The sequence below is a fragment of the Lepisosteus platostomus genome, chromosome 20 (genome assembly GCF_059453375.1).
Source record: "Lepisosteus platostomus isolate fLepPlt1 chromosome 20, fLepPlt1.hap1, whole genome shotgun sequence".
Lineage (NCBI taxonomy): Eukaryota > Metazoa > Chordata > Actinopteri > Semionotiformes > Lepisosteidae > Lepisosteus > Lepisosteus platostomus.
The window spans coordinates 12,897,910-12,907,726 of NC_142630.1; the positions used below are offsets into that span (position 1 = coordinate 12,897,910).

General features: G+C 38.9%; 1 protein-coding gene across 1 annotated transcript in view; it reads right to left on the reverse strand.

Moving 5' to 3' along the window:
• Positions 1-4,567, reverse strand: part of LOC148644514 (neural-cadherin) — a 96,692-nt gene extending 92,125 nt beyond the window's left edge. Inside the window, exon 1 of the mRNA XM_088613630.1 lies at positions 3,294-4,567. Within this exon, the coding sequence (XP_088469756.1) occupies positions 3,294-4,317 (1,024 nt within the window). The 5' untranslated portion in view covers positions 4,318-4,567. The remainder of the gene's footprint in view (positions 1-3,293) is intronic.
• Positions 4,568-9,817: the final 5,250 nt, after the last annotated feature.

Below are 9,817 nucleotides of genomic sequence, written 5' to 3' on the forward strand. Positions count from 1 at the left end.
TATCGGGTTAAAAGACCGCAACCTCCCTGACAAGACAAAATTAAAACCCCCGAGGTGGTACAAATTGAATGACTTATGTTGATGATTAATCATACAATACGAGGCTGGACAACAAATAAAATGTGCGTTTTTACACTGATAATCACAGAATTTAAAATATGACTCCAATAAGTATTGGAATTAACAACTTTTTTTCACCCTCTCAGTATTTCAGCGGTTCTTCGACTACCTCCCATGATACATAACATGGGGAAATGAATGAGTGAAGATTACATGGCTAATGCTTCCCGATAAAGAAAGGTCAGAGAGGATCTAGTCTCAAAAAGGATTAAATGGAACAGATCTTTAAAGCATGCTTTTCAAACAGCCATGGCAGAGACCCAAGCCTTAAATTACACTTTCGGTCTCAGGCTGGATTTCAGGCCTGCAACTAAATTATACAATAATGTGGTTTTCAGGATCTACCCCTTATCTTTAAGTTATCTGTAATGCAGCAAATTATCATGTTACTGTACATATACAGTATAATGGACTATTCCATTGCTGAATAATAACTAACATGGATTACACAACACATATCTCATGTGTGATAGATAGTGTACTATGAACAATACTAGCTGAAAAATATGGCCACACAAAATCTGACAATACTAAAATCAGTAACATTTTTAATTCCAGACCTGGGGTACTATCTTTGTGAGGTTTGCATATTCTTCCCTTGTTTGTGTGGGTTTCCTCCCACAGTATTGGCAGGTTAATGAGCTTCTGGGAATATTGACCCCAGTGTGATTGTGTGCATGTCTGTGGCTGTGTGTGCCCTACAATAGACGAATGACCCATCCAGTATCCCACCTGATAGGTCTGCCTGCCCTGCAACTCTGTATTGGAGAAAGCAGTTAGAAAATGGATGGATGGACTAGGATTCTACATGTCACGATGGTAAAAGCATGCATATAAATGTACCTCAGTATTCATCCAAAGAACTTCTTTCACATTACAAGCAATGATGGGCCTACTGCAATATGCAATTCAGTAGTTTGGTTAGATCAAATTCGAAAGAGAGGTGCAATATTCAGAGTACAGGATATTTGGCATACGTTGCCTGACTTAAGAGATTTGGCAGTCTTGCTATAAAGGGTGGAGGATGGGCTGCAAGAACGCCACATAATTACAAGCATCATGCCAGTGGTTTGTTGCAGAGTACAACTTTCATTTACAACTTTACAACCTGGGAGGCAGCTGCCATAGTGAAGATGGGCGGAGGAGGAGGAAGATTCATGAGTGGTATTTCAAGAACAGTAGTAGTGTCTAGCTGATCTCTGTCGCAGCACAACATTTGAAATTTAAAATTCATGTGATGAAATGAGGAATGTGTGTGTGTAGGAAGAAGTAGGTGTAATGGGAGATTTTGATTTTCCTTACTTAGACTTGGAAAATTCACTAATGTCAACAACTAAAACAAAAATGCTAGACATGACTAAAGAGTATTTTCTTCCCTGGCTGTCAACCAACCAGTTTCTACCTTCTGTTAGTCCAGTTTCGTCATCCGGTCATATTAATTGTCAAAGGGCAGTCAGACCAAAGTTACAGCGACAGTACTTCATGCCACTGGAGTCCAACCAGCTGTCTGTGAGGGGGTCGTACCTCTGGACTGTGTTCAGGTATACAGAGGTACTGTCTGTATTGGTTCAGTCTTTAAGAAAAACAGAGATGAACCTAAAACAAAGGTGTGTATTTTCAGGAGAACTTGTTATAAGGTTATAAGAGGAATGAGAAAGTTAATGGAGTTAAAATTCAAAACACTTAGGAACATTTCACGAGTGGGCAAAAACCTGACAGCTTACATTTAGTGTAGGTAGATGCAAAGCATTAAGTACAGGTAGCAAAAAAAACTTCTACAGCTATAAGGTGTACAGTACATGTTGTACAGCTCAGTGGAAGTCTATAAATACTTAAAGATGTCGGACTAAGGATGTTGTAAGTAAGGGAATGTGCTTCGTTTTTCGGTGAATGGAAATCCCAGTGGACTCTGGTTGAAATTTACTATTCTGTATTAGTTTTGACGGTGATGTTTAATTTGTCTTCAGTTTTAGTAGCATAAAACTCAAAACAGCTAAAAAGAGAATGGCGGTTTTATTTAAGAGATGAAGTTGCGACACAAATTCTAAAACACCGACAGATGTAAAAATAGGACTGTTAAAACTACTGTGCTGGCTACACATACCTTTTACAACATGTGTGTGTGAGCTTGTGCATTAATCGATCGATAAACAGCTGTACAGAGGAAGGGTGGGCGGACAGTGGGTTTATTTACATTAATTACACAGATGGACTGCTGCGTTTTATCAATTAAAACTGTACTTAGTCCTTGTTGTTTGCTGAAGACTTTTTGTATCTATTAACAGCTACTGTATAATCAACAGCAAATACCTCCGTGCTTTTCACTTACTGATTAACCTCAGTGAAAAGCAGGTGTGTAATGCGTTTCCGCTAGGAGTAATTATTTGATATTAACCAAGGAGTGCTGCGCATAACTTGCAGGTTCCGAAATATCTAGTTATTATTCAGAACAAGAACATTAAATGCCGTAACATATCACTAAGAAATGTAATAATAAATATTTAATTAGTAAAAGCTCATCTGAAAAATACAACAAACACAGACACTTAAGCTATGCCAAAATTAATGTATTTGATTAAACTCTCAATTACTTTCATTAAAGGCTTAAAAGGTTGTCACCAGTGAAAGAGCATAATCAATTTAATCTATTTAAAAAAAAACAGTTATTTCACAAGATCTACCATCGACTTGAACTGAGCAGCGAGTCAGATTTCTAGAATTCGTTTTCCTTTTCAAGCCGCCTAAATCTCTCTGTTCTGAAAGCCCTACTGTCTATAATAGATTCTACTGTCAAAGAACTGTAGAACACATATGCATGCATTTTGATCAACTCTAGCAGTTTTAAAAGAGCCTTTGTTATTGCTATTATGTTGAGTATTCATAAACCAAATTTACGAGAATTAAAACTTTAGAATTCACTCAGAACAGTCTGGGTCTCTGACAGCAGATCTTACATATTTTAACCTACTTTACAGTTGCATTTGTATTCTCTTACCATACTTCAGGTCCAAAAATATAGTTTTTAACCAAAAAATAAGACCATTTTTGCACAATGCTACAGAACGCGTACTAAAATCCTAAAAGGAAATCACAAAAAAGTACGTTTTGCAGCTTATCTCCTCGGTACTGTACATAACACGAAAGCTATAGGTCTGTACAAAACTGAGACCTACCTCTTTTGTCCTGTATTTTAACAGTAATTTCCACTATTGGTTCCGTCTCCCTGTCCAAGCGCCTGGCTATGACAATGTCCCCGCTGTCCCGGCTCACAGTAACGGCAGAGTTGTCTAACGTCGGGTAGATCATCTCAAAACTGGCAGATTGGAATTTGACGGGGTTCAGATTCATTACCACCGAACCGATACTGGCGTCTTCGGACACGCTAATGATTAGGGGCTCCTCGGGCTGCAACAGAGTCCTCCGCTTCCTCAGCTGTCCGGTCGGGGGCTCGTCCGCCCCGGACAGCCCCGTCGCGGACCTCTGCAGGGGATTAATCTCTAATTCCATGTTTCGACTTGTCAGCGCCGGCCAGCCGTGGTCTCTAGCGAAGACATTGAACTTGATGGGGGCCGCCAAGCCCAAAATCGAATCCACTAGTAAGACCTCTCCGGTTTTGGGTACAACGTAAAAACTCCCGTTTTTAGGAAGCCCAAAGTAGAACAATTCCGCGTTCTTCCCACTGTCAGTGTCCTGTGCGGTTACTCTGTACACCACTGTTCTGAGCGCCGTGGCGTCGTCCAGAGCAATTCTGACGCCCGAACCATTAAAAGTGGGTTCGTGGTCGTTAGTGTCCAACACATCAACTTTTATGGCTGCCACTTCAGCCACCACTTTGTCAGGTGAAGTACAACTTTGGCAACATAGACCCAGACGCAGAAGATATTCGGGTTTTTCCTCTCTGTCCAAGACTTTCGAGGTTTTCATTCGGATGTTCCCGTGCTTGTGGTGCGAATAGACATGGAAATCGGCGCTGCCGTCGCCTAACAGTGTCAGGTGCGGAGCTGGTTTTGAGCACCATTTGTGCGAGTCTATTCTCTTTATAGGGATATTCAGTCCGTTTAATTTGGACCCCGCCGGCGAGTTCTCAAACACATGCCCGTGAAAAAAGGGTCTTCTTAGATCCGTTTTATTCCCCCAAACAGAGCACAGGATGTACGATATTAAAACAGTCCAAAGCATGGCTCCTATAAAGTGCATCGCTGCGAGTGCTGAACAAGAGCTTCTACTGTGAAAAGCGCACCATCGGGGTAATTTCTGCAAAGTTCGTCCGAGTCCAGGAGGGCTCAATTCTTTTGAGGTAGCGCCTGATGTTGTGAAATCTACCCGGAAAGTTGATGCTTTCGGTAGGCATGGGCACTGCCCTTTTCCTCAGTCTCCGCTAACTCCGGTTAGCCTTCTGTCCTATCCATCCCGAGTGCGCGCTGCTGACGAGTGTGTTAGTATTTCTAACAGCATCACGCAGTGCTGGACAGCGCCACACTTGCGAGGGGGGGTGGGGGGCGTGGTCTGCACGGTAGGGAATCCTCAGGAGAACCCCACCCACGTGACTGCTGCGGCGCGTTTCTGCAAGACTGTCCGGCGCACAGTGTGGGTTCAGAGTCTGCGAGGGACACTGGTGCATCACAAAGCTACAAATATGCAACAGATAAAACAATGGCTATAAAGAACTTGGAGTCCAAGCCCTTTCTTATCGCTTCTTTTAGGCAGTTGAAGTTAGCCTTCAACCATGAGGATTTTGCATCGCCGAACACGGTTTGCACTACAAGGCACGTGGTTCTTGTTTCTAACTGATGGCTAACAAGCTAGTGGCTGCCAGTTCATTTCTGTTTCCTCTGCTCCTAATCAGGTTCTGAATCTGGACCACTAGCAGCCTAACGGAAGAAAAGTTAACAGTTTATTGTTGTTGTTTTTTTTTTTTACTGTTTAGAGAAAATAGGATTATCCAACACAATGCAAAATGGGATAATACACCGCTTGAAATGAGCAAATTTTGCTCTCACAAAAATAAAGATAAGATTTTATTCGTTTTCAATAAAAGGAATTCCCGTCTGAACTAGCTTCTTTATAAACCTTATATCTGAAAAGCCTTATAGAGAAACTCACCCAGCAGGGCGATACTGTACATTTCCGAACTGTAGCGTGTTCCTTGCTGTGTATTAGGAGCTATGGGATCCTTTGGTGTGAAAAGGAATATAGAAATGTAAGGAATTGTTAAATGTTATTGATTAAAAAGGTATAACCTGTTAAATATAAAATGTCCTCAAAACTCCACAATCAACAGTCCAGTAAATGTTACTGTACACCACACTGCTTAATATACTATATAATTATGTACAGTATAAATCGTTACTGAAACAGGAAGTTAATAACCACAAATCTTTGAAAATGACTGCTTTGGCTTATTTAAGCCCCAGTGTAATAGTTCAGAATCTGGCTCTACATATAACAGATCAAAAAGAATTAAATGGAATTAGTCTCCAAAATCCAAACTCAAATTCTTGGATTTCAGTAACAAATCTTGGCTTTTAGAAGAGTGTTGGAAATAGATGATTTTTTTTTGAAGGACTGCTGAAAACAAGCTTTCTGCTCAAGCTTTTTAAAAGTATTAATTAAAAGCATTGATGAACATGTACTAATTATCTCTACTACTACTCAACCCACAGAAGCAAAATATTTCCATCATCAGAGAATTTAAAGCTATCACATTGTGTTGAATTATCTTTGTGTGTGCGCTTTCATACAAAGACACGGACCTATTGGTAATCTACGCTTTCAAATCACTACATACTGTATCACTGAGTTTTATTTTGTCCCTTCATCTTTGAACCGATTTATCCAGTACAGCGTCGCAGGGGATGCCAGCACCTATCCTGGCAAGCAAAGGGAGCAAGGCAGGATACACTCTGGATGGGACACCAGTCCATCCCAGGGCAGACACAGACAGGGAGAACATACAAACTCCACACAGACAGCACCCTGGCAATTGAACCTGGGGCCTCAGCACTGTGGGGCAGGAATGCTAACCAATGTGCCACTGCACCGCCAAACTTATTTTCTAGAAAGCAAAAACTGTTTTGAAGTTGCATACACTTCTCCCATTGGAATTGTAAAACCATTTTTGAAAATTAAAACAACTAACACTTGTACTACAGAGCACAAACTGATGTTACTTTTCATGTATTGAACATACAGTACAGTAGGCGAAGAACTGTTTTTTTCAAAAAGGTGTCCTACACAACGTGTAAAAATGCTGACTCGAACAAGTGTATACGGGCCTCTCTGGAGAAATTTAAATTCAAGGCTGTAATTCTCGTTTCTCATCCTAAAAATGTAAGCATTTCTGTAAGATTCAGTCTGTTAGCCTCAGAGGCATGCCCCTGAACACTGCATGATTCATAAGGCAAGGAATTTCAGATCTTATCATCTGTACGCATCTTTGATGGAAAAGGATTTGACCTTTAATAAGCAGATTACATCCATTAAGCAATCAGTGTGTGATGAATAGATAAGTGTTATGATTAATAAAGAAGCATTTTCACACAAAAAAAACCTAAGATGATGTCTTAGCTCTCTGCCTGCCTGGGGGAATGAATAAAAATAATTTCTAAACATTTGTGAGACTGTAATTTGGAGGCGATCCAGATGGACTTATTCTTTTGCCAAGTGAAGTATCAGCCAAATGAACACCAGAGCAGCCTTATAATAAATATATATAAATTATAATAAATAAATATAATATCTAGCCTGACTGACCAGCAAAATGTTAATCTTGCCATTCAAAACTGCCAGAATCGCAATGCAGTGAGGGCATTTCTTTTGCACAGATCCTTTTCTTTTTAAGCACCTTTCAAAGGTTTCTCCACCTAAATATGTTTCTTTTTCACTGAACAGGAAAGCAATGGAAACGCAGATATCATCTTCTGAATTGTTTTCTCCACTCTTAGGTCACAGAGATATTACATCTTCATTCATATCTTACTGAGCTTTACCCTATATTCTTCAGATTGACTGAAAAAGGTATACAAAAAGTGTATACTAATAATAAACCTTCCTTGTATACTAACAATACTGTACATCCTGAAACAGTACGCAAATTCTCAAGAATTTACAGGATGGGAATGATTTTTCAAAAATCAGTTGATTATATCCATGGGGATGATGATTTTGTTAAACAGGATACAGTTAAGAAGATGTTGTGTAGTATAAGTTACAACCAATATTTTGTCAATTGTTGAAAGTCAGGATAGTGTGCTAAATCTTGTTTATGAAATACCATTTGTTCAATTGTACACAAACAATGCTGAAAACATTTGAGGTAGTCATCTGTAGAATACAAAGACAATTAACCTAGAAAACAGACATTTACCCTACTTCAAGATTGTCCATTCTGCACTAAACCACATTATGAATTAATGAAATCGAATAACAGCCTCTCTTCTCAATATGTAAATGAAAGCTGTTTTTAAATGAGACTGTCCACTGCCATGATACAACTCGCTCAAGGGAAAAAATGTACAGCCGGAATTCTAATTGAAGTGAATCAGAGCTGAGTGCTCTAATTTATGTATAGGGAATGGTGGTCTAAGAACATTCTACGCCCATACAGAAAATGGGATTAGAAATCACAAGGAAACAAAAGCTTCAGATCAAGTTTTAACTCTGTTTCAGCTTTGACAAAGAAATGCATTTCAGACAGAAATGGTTTGGCATTTGTTTTGAAGTAACAATGGGATTAAACCTGCAGTGCTAAAGAGGGAAGACTCAGAGTTGCAGGAAATAGTTTGCAAGTTTGTGGTAACAGTTTTTTTTGATAACTGTGAAATGACACTCATTTATTTTTTCATTTCATTACACAAGTCCATAAATTAAATGCAGGGAAACAATTTTCCTAAGTTCTGTTTTTTGCTTTTACCATACAAATCTGTGTATCCATGTAAGGTACAGCCCCTAATAGATTCATACTCTTTTACCCAAATGTGGTTGGATTGCAAAACCTTTTCTAAAGAATGAATCACTCTAACTTGTCTAGTTTGTTCTTCAGCTGAAGCACTCAATGCCATTTAATGTTTTACAAACGCTGGATGGATGGGTGGACTGATTAGCTGAAATGAGCTCTGAATTTTAAGGTGCTCCTTAATTTGACACACTGTTAATATGTATCAGAATGAGAGCTTCCTTTGTTATCATGAGATAAGAAAATAACTTTCACAACACAAAGGCTTTAAACCTACAAACCCAGGAAACATGCTGGCTTGTAAAGTATTCCTGTACAATATGATAATAAAATAAGTATGAGCGGTAGAAATAGCTTGGCTCAGGACATAGAGATCCTTTTACACAGTGTGTTTTTACCTTATGTAATTCAGAATTACCTAACTGGATTTCCCTGTTAGAGCAAGGACTCCTGCTTAATCTGGGTCCTGCATGTGAATTTATGAGAGCTAACTTTAACAGACATCAAATACGAGAATGCTTAATGGATTCTTCACTTGCTTTAGAAGTAACGGTCAAAAATATTAATGACATATTTTCCCCATAATCAAACCTGTCATATTTGCGTCTGTGAAAATCTTGGCTTATTTCTTCCTAACATACAAGTAGCAATACATAATTAGAAGAGTCTGGCTGAAAGGACTGTTATGCAAGCTCAGTACCATGGCATCATATTGCTTATTAATAAGTTTATCTGCTGGATGCTTTATCCCTGAAGGTACCAAGCAGTGAATATCTTCCAGCACAGTTGGCGATGCTGGTACCTTGAAGCATTAGCAGATTATAAGAAAATAAATATGCAGCACACTAGACAAATAGAACAGCAAAAGTATTTAAAATGTATAATATGTGTAAAAGTGAGATATTTAGCTGCATCTCACATTCCAGAAATTGCAATGCTGTAAAGAACATTTGAATTATTATGCCTTAAGATTTTCCCAACTATTATATTTGAATACAGTGTTGCTAAATACTGCACTAAAAATACCTCGCTAGTTTTAATCTGGCTGAACATACAGTACCTGAATCCGCCGTGTAAAAATATGGTTTAGATTTATCCAACTTAAGCACAGATAAAAAAAATAAGAGAAAATAAAAAAACAGATAAAATGAAGAGTTAAAGCTCAAAGAGTTAAACCATCCATGGTTAAGAGACCTTTTATATTGAGCAAAGAGGATTGTGTTCCTGGTTAAGTTCTTGGTTACACTAAGTTTCTCAGTGGGACCAGAGCAGAGCAGCACTGGCTTCTGAAATGAGGAGAGTAAAACAGAAGGGATGGTTTCCCTTCATCATAATGCAGCAGATCTTCCTGACCAAGCACCCACTGTGTCAGCAAGCACTGGCCAAGTTAAGTCTGATCCATCTGGATAAAGTACTAGGCAACAACCACTAATTGGCACAAGGTGACTTTCTGTAATTCAAATTCCAATGGGAAAAGATTTCAAGGTTTTGGGGAAAAAGAAAAGAATCCTTAAGCCTTGTAAAGTCTGTCATGGATACATAGATCCATAGTTACAGACAAACCCCACATGTGATTGCAGTAAAGTTTTATTTTTGATATTCTGGATTTAACCCACTTGGGTTAAAGGATGGCAGCCTGGCATCCATATTTATACCCTAGTGAACCAGTGAATAGTAGGAACTGGGATTTGTCTTGTGACGAGACACTGTGTCACTATGAACTCCAATGAATAATGATTAAAC